Genomic DNA, 14,933 nt, shown 5'->3' on the forward strand with positions numbered 1-14,933 from the left:
AAGGGGCCAGGATGGCATGGTCTCCCCTGCATCACAGCTCACGTCTGTCTGCCAGGTGCCTTTCTGGGGACATGGCTCTTACCAGAGCCGGGCTGCAGTCGCCCCGGGGCCCAGGCCGCATCACCCAAAACCCTCCTCTCTCAAGGCCCAGGTTAAGCTAAAACTGAGGAGGACACCGGAGGTCTGCAGAGCCTGAGGCCAGCACACTGGCAGAGGCAGGGTCACTCCCGAGCACCCCACAGCAGCCTAGAAAAGTGGGCACATAACGGGAGGCTCAAATCAGGGACGGTGGACCCGGGACAGGCCACGGGAGAGGCACGCAGGTCTACACCCGAAACACGGGAGCCTGGAGGACGACTCAGCTCCTCTGGGCCCTGGCTTCTCCTCGTGTCCCTGGGGGGTCGTGGAGAAGGGGGGGCGAGAACCACGGTGGCTCTGAGGTGGGGGCAGGCTCTCGATAAGCAGAGGCACGCGCTCAGCACGGCACGAGGGCGAGGGCAAGGAGAGCGGCGCCCGGCCTTCCCGGGCATAAAACGGGAAAGACGGCTGCTACTGCTAAAGGGACAAGAGTATCACCGGGCCACCCCACAGGGCAGGAGGCAATGGCCAGCAAACAAGGGCTTTTGTGAAGCTCGGGGGGGAGAGACACGAGGGAGACAGGAGAGGAAAGGCTGGGAGCCTGGGAGGGGTGAGGGAGAACAGCTTGGGAGGGCGAGCGGGCAGTGGCCCGGACACCGCCTCCAGAGGGCAGGCCGGGAATCCACGCAGGGGGCCAAGTGACTGCAGGCCACACTGCAGGGCCGGGAACGGAGGCCCCTCGGGCTTCCTGAGAGGAGGTGGCCCCCAACACAGCACGCCGGGCCCCCGGGGGCCTCCCCAGCGGAGAGTGGCTGTCCAGGGCGAGGCAGGTGAGGCCACAGGGAGGTGAGAGAGGAGAGGGAAGGGCAGAACAGAAGCTGCTCTTTCTCTAATTCTTTCTGTGTTTTCTTCCCTAAAAGCCACACAAGAAACAGATGAATCCAAGCTCGTTGTAAAAGATCTGAACACCAATTACATGGACTAAAACATGAAAGCTCTCCCTCAGCCCTGAATTCCGCCTTCCCTCCCTCCCCCAAGATGGAAACGCTATTCACAGTTTGCTGTGTCTCCTTTCAGATCTCTTTTGACGCATTTATACACAAACATATGCACATATGCACGGCTTTCCTGAACGGGTGGGACCAAGCTGTACGCGTGCGGAGACGGGCTTGTGCGTCCCCTTTATCCACAGACACTCACTGAGGGCCCAGAGCAGGCTCGTGGGCCTGGCGGTTCCAGCGTGCTCTCTCCACCCACATTTACGTCACCCTGTCGGGGCCGCAATGAGCCTGTCAGTCCACTCACAGCACGGAAAACCCGCGCACTGCTTGGCTGCTGGGCTCGGAGAGGGCAAGGAAAACAGACACGGGGCCGGTCCCCCCAGGAAGCTAGGAAGGCGCAGGCTCCACAGCCCCCAAGGCAACCAGAGACACTGATCAGGCCGAGGGTCCCGGGGTCCCACCCCAGCTCACCTCCCAGCAGCCACGTAACCCCGGGCAAGCCACCCCTCCCCTTGGACCCTGCTGCCACCTCCTTCCTGAGAAAATGTCGCCCACGCACTCGGCCCCAGTCAGTGTCCGGGGAAGGCCCCCTGAAGGGTGCGGGTCGGCAGCCGAGTGACCGGAGACCCTGGTCTCCACGGCTGCGGAGGGCGAGCTCCTGTCACCTGCAGCTGCTGACCATCTCGGGACGCGCCTGGGACCGAGTCAGGGGCCGACATCAGCGCGCTGAGGGCTGAGGCCTGCGGGCGGCCAGCACCCAAAGGGTTAACGGCCTGCTGCCGGGCCTTCCTGCCGCCAGGACTGCATTAGGGGCGGGAGATGGGCTGCGTCTGGATCGCATTAGGAGCTCTGTTGGCAGCGTTCCCTCTGGCGGGCTGCCTCCCCTCCTGCCCCGACCACTCTCCCCACAGCTCAAAGAAAATACCAGGATCCACACATAACCCCGCGCACTCCCCTCCTGTCTCTTACCCCCGTCTTGAATGAAACAAGCTCTTAAACTCCTGACCTTCCGCCCAGTCACCCCGTTCGTTTCTGGCGCGGCAGCGTCGTGGAGCCCGGGGCACGGCTGCCCTCCCCGCGGACGCACGCTGCGCAGTCGGGCACGGGCTCCGGCAGGCCGGGGCAGCTCCTCCCGAGGCTGGCCCGGGGCGTCTGTCATCCGAAAGAGCGCCAACACCCCCAGAAAGACCCTCCCCCTGTATCCTGAGATGCCAACACCAGGGCCACTCAGACCCTCACCGTGCACAACTGGGAAGGCTCCCAAGCCAACAGGAGGAGGGTGGGCAGCCTGTGAGCGCCAGAAATAAAGCCTTAGGAGAAACAGCTGAAGCGCGCTTTTTAACTTTTCTCATCTTTCCCTGCCAGAGGCCCCGAGGCAGCGGCTGGATTCGCCAACAGTGCACAAATTCACGTCTTCCCTGGCGTCTGAGCTTCAGCCCCATACACCTCCCCTGCAACTGGATGCCCCAAATACCTCCATCTTGCTAAAACCCAACCCACGCTCCCCTCTGCCTCCGCCCTCAGCCCCAGACCTCTCCCGGCTCCCCCGCAGCAGCGGCTCCGCCACCCCACCTGCTACTCAAGCCAGAGACCTGGGGGCTGTCTCGGACGTGGCTCCCCCCCGCACCTGGCCCAAACCCACTGCCTCACCAGCCTTGCTCAGGCCACCTCCTAAACAGCCGTAAGCCCTACTGCACTGCCGCCAGCTTGATCCACGTCCCCTCCATCTGCCTGGACTACACAACGGCCTCCTAATGGTCCCCAGAAAGGCACTCTGGCCCCCTTGCACCCATTCTCCACACGGTCGGCCTCTCTAGCACACCAGGAAGCGCATATGCACACACACAGCCACGCTCCCTTCTCCACCCTTCGAAACCACCTGCGTGTCTCAGTGGCTGCTGGACGGAGACCTCTGGACCCTAGGGCTCCGCTCCCGCCTCTAGCCCCACAGCCCCTCTTCCTCGGTGCCTGTTCTCTGAGCACCAGCCCCAGCGACCTTCTCTCAGGCCGTCAGGTCACTAGGCTGCCTCCCCGCCAGGCTGCTGCACGGTGCCCGCTGCCAGAGCACCCCTCCACGCCCAGCCCCACTCCTCTCCTTCACACCAGGGACCTGCCACCTGCTCTCAGAGGACGCTGCCCTGTCGCGGAGAGGCCCTGCCTCGGGCTGCAATTCCACCCGAGCACGCGTGCAGGGCGAGGAAAGGTGCCTGCGGGCAGGCAGATGCAATTATCCGGCGGGACATGTCCTAATCCACACACCCCTGTGTGTGTCCTCACAAACACTGGTCACCAACAGCAAGCCAAGGACGCGGCTGGCGGTCGGACGGAAGCCAGCTCAGTCCCATAAGGCTGGCTCAGACTCTGGACTTCCCTTGCCCAGAATCATCTCATTTAAATGCTTTTGAAAAGACCGAAAAAAAAAAAGAACTTCTAGTGGCCGGCATTTATTTTTAAACAAGAACACGTTATAATAAAGCATTTTAACAAAACTTCAAACGAAAGCAGGCAAGTGCCTTTACTTTAAAAAGACGTCTCACTGCCCTTTCCCCATGATTATTACAAGTTGAAGCCTGTGAATAATTAAAGCAATGTTTATGGTATTTTTATTACTGTTTTATTCTTAAAAGAAAGAATGATAAATATTCAGTTTAAGTGGTACACTTGCTCTCTGTGTACTCAGGAAACACTCAACTTTCCTTTAACGAGAAAAATAAAACCAAGAAGGTCACAGCAGCGCCCGCAAAGACGGCAGGGCAGTAGGGACCACAGCCGCTCACCACAGGCCGCAGGTGGCCCTCCTCTCCCCGCGGTGCCAGTCAGAGGGGCTGGCGGGGCTGGGACAGGTGGCCTGGCCAGCCTGCCGCTGCTTCCTTCCTGATGAATCTTCTGTAACAGGAAACGGCTAGGGATGAAGATGGGCGAGCTACACTTCTAGACACAAAGCACTGAAGCAGAGGGGCTCAGTCTTGAGAGAAAGGTGGCTCGAGAAGCCAGCTCTGCGGCCCTGGGCGCCTGACTTACAGTCATTCTCCGAAAAATAAGCCAGCGCTGGGCCTCCAGCTGGTGAGGCACCGAGACACAAGCCTTGAAGGGGAGTGGCCGCTGCCGCTCCACTCCTGCTTCCGGGCCCACGGGGAGCAGCTGCTACAAACACAGCCCTCTACGGTCATCAACCGCACACTCTGAATCAAAATCCTACTCAGAAACAAAATGCTTCTTTGCTTATTGGCTTTTTCCTACTGTTTTGTTCACTAAATAATTTCTGGGGCCTCGTCTGGGCCAAGCTCCGGGTCAGGTGCTGAGGGCACGGAGCCGGACGGGTGCAGCCTCTGTCCTCAAGGAGATTCTGCAGTGGGTCGCGTGGCAGAGACACACATGGGGGCGAGCGGCCAGCCACCCAGGGCGGGGCCGTGGGAGCTGCAAGGAGAGACCCCCTCTGGGCGGGGAGCCGGCCCACGAAGGCTGCAGGTGAGGAACCAGGGCAAGAGGCAGAGGTCGCTGGAGGTGGGGCAGGAGGGGCTGGGCCGCGGGCTTGTTGGGGCAGGAAAGCAGCCTCCTTGCCGAGTCCCAGTCTCACCTCACCCCTGTACAACAGCTTCCAAGAGCGGAGGCAAAGGGAAGAGGAACAACGCCAAATACTGGTTCGCATTTTCTTTCTCCTTTCTGGGGGTTTTTAGTAATGAGGTAAGGAAAGCTGAATATGGACTCGATTTGGAGGAATATGCTATCAAATTCTGAACTTTCTCTAAAACTTTTATCAACTAAATAGGTATCCACACACCCCTGAGGATGCCCCCTTACTATCAAGAACCGACGTGGGTTCCGCTTCAGAAACCCATTTAGTAGCCCTGCAAAGACCTGTTTCCTCACAACCGGGAAAGGACCCCACCATTTACTACTTGTGGAACCCACAACAGGAGTTCCATGTGACAGTATTACTGAACGACAAAAGTGTCCTCCCATGTGCTGGGCACTCTACGGCCATCACCCCTAGTGGGCAGCGCCCCACACCGCCCTCTGCCAGAGGCGGGGACAGAGGGGGCTCTCGGGGTCTGAGCCGTGATGGCCAGTGAAGCGCAGGAGAGGGGAGCCTGCCTGTGGCTGGTCCTGGGTCCCTGCCTCTCCTGCTGCACCATCTGCGTCTCCGACAGTTCCTGACATTACAACCCTGATGGCCAATCACTGCCGGAAACATCACTAGCCTAGAATCCCCAGATCAGATCTTACCGACGGGTTCCCCCTGCTGAGGATGGAAGGAGCCAAAGAGCCTGAGGAGAAGGCTGGCGAGCCGCAGGATGTCTGCGTTTAAAGCAGTCTGGGTCTAAGTGGGCTTTGGTTTTTCTCCTTCACTCCCTGGGCCCCAACATTCCCCCCCTCAGCTAATGGGCCCCAGCTGGACGGACGTGGCAGCAGAGACAGGGCCAGGGTCTGACAGGCTCCGTCGGGCAGCCTGGCCGGGAGGGGACACAACTATTTATTTGGAGGGGCCGCACTGTGCCCCTGGGGGAGTTCAAGCCGTCAGATGTGCCCAAGTGGACTAGTGAAACCTGCCTGGGGTGTCACTGGCCTTGGGGGCGAGCTGCCCTGCGGTGCCCCAGTGTCCGACAGGCCCCGGGCACGTTACGGTGAGTGGAGAGCCCGGGGGGACTCCGTGGGGGTTCCCGGGGCAGTGGGCATGATGCCCAGAGCCGGTCTCTGGTGCCGGCCAAATGGCTTCAAATGCGGGCTCCGCTGTCTAGGTCTTCTCCCCGGTCAGATGGGGTCACGGGGAAGAAAGGAAGAGCAGAGCTGGCCGTCAGCAAGCGACGGACCCACCCGCAAAGTGCTGAAAGCCAACGTCACCCGTACGACAACCCCAGAGGGTGAGCCGGGGCTGCGATTCCTCAGAAGAAAGTCAGAGCTCAGAGGCGTTAAGGGATCTGCCCAAGATTCCAGGGGACTGGAAGCTCTTCCTGACTTCAGTCCTTTCTTCCAAAATCTCTATTCGCTTCCTGGGGCCACCACAACACGTCACCACAAGCTTGACAGCTTCAAACAACAGAAGTGTAACCTCTAGCGGTTCTGGAGGCCACAAGTCCAAAGCCGATGTGTCAGCTGGGTTGACCCCCTCTAGAATCTCTAAAAGAACCCCTTCCATCCCCTCTCCTAGCTTCAGGCCATGCGGGCAACCATGGATACTGCTTAGCTCCAGGCTGCAGAACCCCAGTCCCAGCCTCTAGCTTCATATGCCCTCCTCCCCAAGAGCCTCTGTGTCACAGGACTTGTCATTGGATAAAGAGCCCACCCTGCTCGGGATGGTCTCATCTAGAGATCCTTATCTTAATTACATCTGCAAAGACTCTCATTCCAAATAAGGTCATATTCTGAGGTTCTGGGTGGACACATCTTCTGTGGGGCACAATTCAACCCACTACAGTCCACCCTCTGGTCCCCAAAACGTCACATCCATCTCACGTGCAAAATACTTTCACCCCATCCCAACATCCCAGATTCTCACCCCATTACAGCATTAACTCTAATTAGGTCCAAAATCTCATCTAAATATCATCAGCTCAAAAGTATCATCAGCTAAGTCACCTAACTAGGCATGAGTGATCTGGAATGATCTATTCTGGGGCAAGATGCCTCTCTATCTGTGGACCTGTAATACTGGAAAACAAGTTATCTGTCTTTAAAATACAGGGATAGGGAGAAAATGGAAGGAACTCAGAGGTCACTGGTCCCAAGCAAGTTTGAAACCCAGCAAAACAAATTCCACTGGGTGTCCAGGCCTGCGAATGACCCTCTGTGGCTTGAGCCTTTGCCCTCTGGGCCCATGGAAGCTCCACTGGCCCTGGCCTCCGGGCCTGCCTCTCTAGCCTCTGCCTTTGTGTCCAGAGCTCTGCCCTTGGAGTCATGCCTCCTTTACCTTGAAGGATAACACACGTTGTGGCTGAGTCCTTCTACCTGTTACTTCCTGCATGTACAATCCCAGAAGTCCAATTGCTTTTTTTTTTTTAAATTTTGTCGGGTCTCTGTCCCTTTACATCCTGGTTGGCAGTGTTTCTGATGATATTAACAGCCTCAAAAACCTATGGGTCTCTCATGTATGTGAAAGGGATCTATGCCATTCAGCCAGAGGGTTCTCCACAGATCCTTCCTGGAGAAGCCCAGCTCGTTCCTGGCTTCTGCTAGATAATTGATGGCAGCCGTGAGACACACACCCAAGCTCTTCGGCAAAGGCTGTCCAGCCTCACCCGTGGCCTTGCTCCAGGGCACGCACTCTCAGAAGTGAATCTCCTGCTTTCAGCGTCCTTCGGGATCTGCACGAGCTAAGAATTTCCCACGCCAGCAGGAGCTGGTTCCCTTGCGAATCACAGCTCCTTCCTCAATTCACTCCTCTCCTCTCACATTGTATCATAAGCAGCAAAGGAGAAACCAGGCTGCACCTTCCACACTTTGCCTAGAGAGCCCCTCGGCCAAATCCAAGTTCATTGCTACAAGTTCTGCTTCTCCCGACCCCTAAATTGGAGGCTTGCACAGCAATAGATACCAGGAGGGTTGGAAAGTAGGCTGGGGGAGAACGGGCGCCCCAAAGCAAGAGGACAATGAATTTTATATTTGCCGAGCGACCTCCGTGTGCCCCAGCACCACAGGTCAGCACCTGGGACTCCGAGAGACAAGTTCATCTTTATAAGTACGAAAACAGTAGCCAAAGCTCTCAGAAGCCCCCACGCGCACCCGAGAGCTTAAGGTGGCCACTGGCCCTGCCTCCGCCTCCTCCGGGCCCTGGGCCCCAGCGCCGCGGCCACTGACTGACCCGGTCATCAGACGCCTCTCCCTCCCTCCAGAGCCTCCAGCACCCAAGTCTGCCCTCTTCTGCTCCTTGCCCCCTCCCAGCTGCTCGCCCAGGGCAGAGGGGGACCGGGGCCAGGGGGCCCCGAGGGTCTGCCCCAGCTGGGAATTAAAACACAGCCACTAGTGTAAGCTTAGTTGTGTTAAATGTAAGTCGAGTTTGTTTTCTTAATTCTGTGCTTTGTTTTTTAAGATTTGCACTTTTAGTGCTTTTGGTGCAACATGGATTTGAGCTGACTAGTCTTTCTCTCCAGGACTGACGGTCTTCACGCGAGGCTCCACGACAGCCAGGGGAGGAGGGGGTCACGCCTCACAGTGTCAGGGGACCCTTGCCCTCCAGCTCCTGCTGCCGCCCCAGGCAGCCCTCAGGTTGGCCCACCCTGGTCACGAGACTCTTCCCTACGACCCCCGGCTCTGCAGGAGGAATGGGTGGAGGGGAGAGACCTCAAGCTGACGTTTCCGTCACCTGCGGAGGCACTGGTCACTCCTCTCACTCCTGAGATGCCCCTCTCCTGCCTCAGGCTGCCCTGCCCAGAAACGGCCGGGGCCAGGCACAGGGTCAGCAGTGCTCCGGCCTTCCCCTCGCTCAGGGCAGGCCCTGCAGGCACGGACCTCCCCCCAGGGTGACGGTGAGTTTCATGTGCCCACTTGGCTGGACCACGCGGCCCAGATATTTGCCGAAAGCACTATTCTGATTTCTGTGAAGGTGTTTTCTGGATGAGACTAACATTTAGATGAGTAGACCTGGAGTACAGCAGATGACACTCCATAAAGACGGTGGACAAGGCCTGAACAGGAAAAGACTGTCCTCCCAGGAAGAAGAGGAAATTCTGCAGCCAACAGCCTTCAGATTTGAATTGCGACTCTGCCCTGGGTCTCCAGGCCGCTGGCCTCACAATCATACCAGCCAGTTCCTTAAAATCGCTCTCTTTGTACACACACACACGCACACACACACACACCCTGTCAGTTCTGTTTCTCTGGAGGTCGGTGACTAATACACCCAGTGAGCCAGACAACCACACAGCCCGTCTCCTCACAGGCGCCCGGACTCCACGCACCTGGGCTGTGAGCACCTCCAGTGGCCGGCACCGTCCCTGGCCTCGGACAGAGGCCGAGAGCAAGCCTCCACTCCCCTGCACTGTAGCCTCCTCTGAGGACCAGGGACCTTCCCTGGACGCCAGAATTCCCGGGAGCTTTCCGAGTTCTAGCCAGCCCTTGTTCCCCACCCTGGATTCCCCTTGAAGGAGAAGGGCGGTTAGGGAGCTGTAAGTTTTTCTTTTCCAGTAAGCCAAGCCCACTGAAGGGAAAACCGTAAGCCAAGCCCACTGAAGGGAAGTATCAAGGCCACTGGACACGTTTTACATCAGAGCCAGGCCAGAAGTTACCAGGAGTCGGGGGTGACGGGGAGACCCCAGCTGCCACCCTTCTCACAGGTCTTCCACAGATGACGTGGCAGCTGCCAGTGTCACTAGGAATGTGACACTCATCTGGGTGGTGTCCAGACTGTACGGCTCTGAGCAACACAAGGTTCTAATTGTGTTTAATTTGAAATCCTTGTGGTTAAGCAAAAGGGACCCAGAAATGAGTCCACACGTACTTGCCACCCTGACCTGGGGGGTTTGTAGGAAGGGGGAGGGGTTCCACCCCGCGCCCTCACTCCTGGGCCGCATGCGCCTGAGCCCACACACCCTCTGGGGGCTCCATTTCTTCATAAAGAATGCCTGCTTGAGAGTCTCCCAACGACCTGCTGCTGCTCCGGGAATCGGGGCAGCAGGAGTTCCAGCGCGGGGGCAGGGCAGGAGAGAAGGAGGAGCAGGCCCTGCAGCTGGAGAGGCACAGGGACTGTCCCCCCCCTTCCCGCTAGAGGGAGGGGCCTAGAGGAAGGGCAAGGCAGGACTGACCTTGAGGGTGGGGATCTCCACACTGTCCCCGAGGCTGACGGAGCCTGAGAGGATGGTCCCTGTCATCACAGTGCCTTGGCCTTTGATGGAGAAGCAGTGGTCCACAGACATGAGGAACGGTCCCGAGGGGTCTCTCCTTGGGATGGAAATCTGGGACGTCAGGAGCTAGAAAAGAGATGCTGGTGCCACACTCTGTCGGGAGAGGAGCTGGATGGGGCAGCGCAGAGAAGAGCAGGGGGTGTGACCAGGGCTCGGGCAAGCTGGCCCCGGAGCTCCGAGCAGACCGCCTCCGACTGCACCCCGAGCCTCTGCCAAGGCCCCACTCCCGCTCTCAGCGCAGAGGGAAGGGCCCGTGGAGGACACTCCTTTACCCTCTCCCACTGGGATGCCCACAGCGGCGTCCCCACGGGCGGGGCTCCAGGCCCGCACACAGCCGCGGAGGCAGCCCACCGAGGGCACCCGTGGGCACATCGCTCCCCAGCCTCACGTGCCCGCTCACACTGGGCATCGGCCACCGGCCAGCCCCGGCAGCTCGCCAGCCAGTGCGGCCTCCCCCTCCCCCCGGTGACGCTGCCTCTAGAAAGGCTCTTGCGCTGGCTGTGTTGCCAGGTAACATGCAGTTGGGATCGTCTGTCTGTCCACGTCCCCACCAGGCCGTGAGCACCCCAAGCAGCCCCGGCAGCTGCATCGGGGTGCCTGAAGGGAACCTGAAGGACATCCCCAGGGCGGCAGCCTCTGTCTGGCAGGGCAGCGGTGAAGGCCCCTTCCCCAAGCCCCGGCGGGGACAGAGGGACTGGCCCTCCGCGGTGGGTCTGCTTTTCCTGTTCTGCACGCTCTCCTGCGTGCTTCCGCCTCAGCCAGCCCACTGCCCTTGTGCTCCGCAGTGCTGTCGGAGCTGATTACCAAGAAACAAATGGAAATCAAGACCACGTCAGTCCTCTTGCTTCTTTCTGATTGCGTTAGGGAAGAGACTGTCAGAAAAGTATTTGGTAGTGAATGTCCCACACTCTTAGTCTCATGATAACTCCTCTTGTGGGAAAAGGCTGGAGTCGCAAGGCAGGCCTGGCCTGAGGTGTGCGCCGAGGCTGCTCAAAGGGACATACGAACGACTTCAACAGCCGGCATTTCTGTGGATTTTGCTTTAACAGAAACAACTGTCCCAGGCTCCTAGACCAGTGCTGTCTGGAGCTGATGAAAAAGTAACAAAAGCTTCACCCAGAAAATGTTTGTTTTGCTAAGTTAGCAAGGTCAGCACCGTGTAATCACAGAAACAGCAGCCGTGCTCTGCGGACCCAGGGCAGGTGGACCCCAACACAATCAACCTGGATCTGAATCCCAGCTCCACCTCATGCTTACTGTGAGACACCGGGCAAGTCACTTAACATCTCTGAGTCTCAGGCTCTTTCTTAGCAAAATGCAGATAAATACCTTAAACCTCTCAAGTCTTGTTAACAATCATGTAATCATGGACATTAATAATCACATACGAAAGGAACTCAGGGTGGTGCCTGGTACGTGATAACCAACCTCACCGTCAGAGTAAGCTCTGACACGGCACCATTCCAGCATGTGACACGCGTGAACACGAACTCCACACGCCAAGTGGTGGTACCATCTCCCTGACTTTATAAGTGACGGAACCGAGGCCAGAGAGAGCAGGTCTAGCGCGGAAGGTCACAGAGAAGTGGTGAGGCCAGTGCTCTAACGCGCCGTCCAGGGCCAGGGTCAAAACACCTCACCCCCGCAGCCTCTGAGCTGCCCGGGGGCTCAGCAGAGGGACTCCACTCTCGCCCTGCCCGCTGGGTGCCCCGGGCCCTCCCAATGGCTGGGCTCCGCCTCTGTCCGTGATCCCCAAGCCTGGCGGAAGGGACGAGGATGGAAGCCACGCTGGACCCGCCTGGGAGGGGCCCACTGGAGGGGCTGGCACAGCCCTAGGTGCTGGAATGGGTGACGCAGCCCCAGAGCCCCAGTCTGGCGGGAGCTGCCTCGTGGACGAGTTTGACGGGGAAAGGAAGAGGAGGCTCACGAGGACGTGGACAGCTCTGCAGGGCCGGGGCTGCCCACTGGACGCCTGCAGCTCTGCTCTGATTGAACTCCGTGAGGAAGGCGAGGGAGGTGGCGCCGAGGGGTCAGTGTGGAGAGTCCCCTCGCTGGGCCCCCCCGGAGTGAGCCGGAGCCCCGATGCGGATCAAGCTGGCGGTACCTCAATGAGCTCTGGGATGCCCTGTGGAGCTTCCGTTTCAGGGGCGTCCGGTCCCCCAGGCCTGGCTGCCACGGGTATGATGGGTGCACCTCGGAACCTGGAACAGAAAGACAAGTCCCACCACGGTCACCGACGAGCACGATGGGAGGTCTCTGCTCTCACCCCGTCGAAGGCGCCGAGGGGGGCGGCGTAGCTGTGCTCCCACCTGGCAGACCAGGGCGTGGAGGCCCGAAGGGAACACCTCGTGTTGAACGAAAGAAGTTAGAAGGGGGCTCCTAGGTGTAGCCGCTACTCCAAACCCTCCCTGAGGAGAAGCGGTGAAGCCCAGGCCCCAGGCCCCTGAATAAAGATGCCCTTGGGGAGGACCATGGGGCACAGCCCGGCCTCCTGCAGAGACTCGGGAAGCACAGGTACGGAGAAGTCCCTGCCAGACCTGCCCGGAGGCCCCTCCACAGCCTCCCGGCCTCCTGGAGAGCCTGCCGCTTGAAGAAAAGCCTCTAACTATGAGTATACCTTTACCTCTTCCACTGCAGAGCAAAAAAACAAAAAACAGAAAAGAGAAAATATACAGCCCATGATCCCATCACTGTCGTGTGCTTTCTTCCAACCTCGGTTCCTCCGTGCACTGCCAAGGAGTTATTTTTTTCATATTTTGGTTACAATATTCATACAATTTCATATCCTTCTAGTTTATTTACCATTATATCGGAAAGAATTTTCCATTGAAAAATAACAACAGCGGTGATAATAAGAAGACTCACTTGACCAAGCCAAGAACACGACCTGGACGCTTCCATTGAAACCCCACAAAACCACCATGGAACTGGCACCGTTTTACAGATGAGAAAGTGAGGCTTAGAGAGGTGAGCCAACCTCCACCCCATCCGACTCCAGAACCAGGGCTCACAACCACCACGTTACACTCCTGCCTCCCCGCCCCCCGGCCACCTCCTCTTTCATTCTTAACAGCTGCGTAACAGTGCAACTCAGAATTCACAAGCTTTCCCCCCATGTGACTCATTTAGAACATCCCAATTGTTCACCATTGTGATAAATATGTTGGTGGATATGACTTTTCCTTTTTTTTCTTTTCTTGGCCTTGATTTGGGATAAATTCATGAGGTACAGGTCGAAGACTCAACAAACTGAAAAATCAGCAAAATGTGGAGTGAGGACATTCGAAAAGGCTCTTCTCCATAAGGCAATAAGAACACTGGGAAAAATGATCAGAAACAACCTTTTCAGAACTCTGCAAATTAACCAAAGCCTTGCAGCAATCTATGGAATGTTTAGTCAAGGAAAACAGCTGAATCTCAGTAAGAATAAGGGAACTTGGTGGCATTTTTACTTGCTTTATTCCTATCCACCCCTCCCCAGCTCCGCAGTAGCCTTAATAACTGGAGTCTGTATTCAGAGTGGAAACAGCGGCTTGACAGCCACTGAAAGCGGCAGAATGTGTCTGAGCTCCATCAAAGCCCCTTTCCCAGAGAAATGTCATTTTTTTTCCTCTCTGGCATTTCCCTGGAAGAGCCCACCCTTAGACTGAAGCGGGGGCTCAGGCCTCGGAGTCAGTGAGCCAGGACCCGCCCTGAGCCAAGGCCCGTCCCACGCGCACGTCTCTGCCTGCCCTCTGAGCCCCAGGCCCAGGGCCGCAGAAGGGGAAAAGCGTGCGCTGAGAATTCCAGCGATTAACCATAAAGCTTTCGGAAATTCAATTATTGTTTATCCAAACCCTTTTGGGCAACGTATTGTAACAAAACATAAATGTGTTTCGGGCTGGGTGTCTGGCCCTTTCCCAGGCTCCAGAGAAGCTGGCCTTGTTGTTTTCCTGAGCACGCCACACAATGGGGCATCCTGGCTGCTGGCAGCCCCCGGGGGACAAGAGGCCCCTCCTGCCTGGGTTCCAGACCTAGGCTGCTGTCTGGGCTCTAGGAACACAAGGGGCTCCAGCCAGAGATGTCAGGAAGAGCGCTGAGCACAGCCCCACAGCCCAGGTGGGGGCTGACCCAGAGCACAGCCGAGGGCGCCTCCTGTTCCCAGCGCCCCTCCCCGCCCAACCCACCCCACTCCCTGCGCAGCTGTGGTACCTCATGGCGCGAGCCGGGCCCAGACCTGCTGACTGTGCATGCAGGCTGACCTTCATCAACATACAAAAACAACTCACATCAGTAAAAAAAAAAAAAAAAAAAAAAAAAAGTGCACATGAATCTGTGAGTGTGTAACTCGTGTAAAAGATGTAAACAAAGAGAGTCTATGTTTTAGGTTTGGAAGAGAATTCAAAATAGTGATACTAAAAAAAACCAGCGATACTTATTATGCCTTATTTTTCTCACCAGTCAAGCCAGATACAAAAGCCTGGGGTAACTGTGAGCATCTGACTGATTGCACTCAGGAAAGCCCTAGTACAGGGCCACGCACGCGGTAGGTGCTCCGCACGTTACAGCTGTTGTTACTAAGCCCCTACAATGTGCCAGGCCCCAATGTCAAACGCTCCCTCATAATAAACACCGTGAGGCTGGACTTACCAGCTCCCACTTTACAGAGGAAGAAATACCAACGCTGAGAGAGAAAGTGAGTCAGCCGTAGAGCAGGTACGGAATGCACACCTTGTAGGAGCCCGCTGGCAGGAGCCAGGTCACGTGGATTTGGCATCCTACCCAGTCCCGGGGAGAAGGTGGGCACTAAGCAGACGGCCGTGGCTAAAACATAAACAAGGGAAAAGAAAGGGTTTAAAGGCAGGAGGAGACACAGAGGGAGTCTGGGAGAAAGATGCACCCAGGGTGCTGTGAGACAATAACGTTTAGTGGAAAGATAAACAAAAAAGCCTAGAACACAGAACAACGTCAAGGCTGTAATAACAACTACCTCAAGCTACACACAGGTGGGAAAGACTGACAGGGCTCCGAGGGAAAA

The 14,933-nt window shown here is 57.3% G+C and overlaps 1 protein-coding gene across 1 annotated transcript in view; it reads right to left on the bottom strand.

The window, feature by feature from the left end:
- EEFSEC (eukaryotic elongation factor, selenocysteine-tRNA specific) overlaps window positions 1-14,933 on the bottom strand; it is a 150,967-nt gene that overhangs the window by 68,209 nt on the left and 67,825 nt on the right. Inside the window, exons 3-4 of the mRNA XM_060023162.1 lie at window positions 12,021-12,117; window positions 9,818-9,982 (exon numbers count right to left, since the gene is read on the bottom strand). Of these exons, the coding sequence (XP_059879145.1) occupies window positions 9,818-9,982; window positions 12,021-12,117 (262 nt within the window). The remainder of the gene's footprint in view (window positions 1-9,817; window positions 9,983-12,020; window positions 12,118-14,933) is intronic.

This window comes from Delphinus delphis, chromosome 10 (genome assembly GCF_949987515.2).
Source record: "Delphinus delphis chromosome 10, mDelDel1.2, whole genome shotgun sequence".
In the NCBI taxonomy this organism is placed as follows: Eukaryota; Metazoa; Chordata; class Mammalia; order Artiodactyla; family Delphinidae; genus Delphinus; species Delphinus delphis.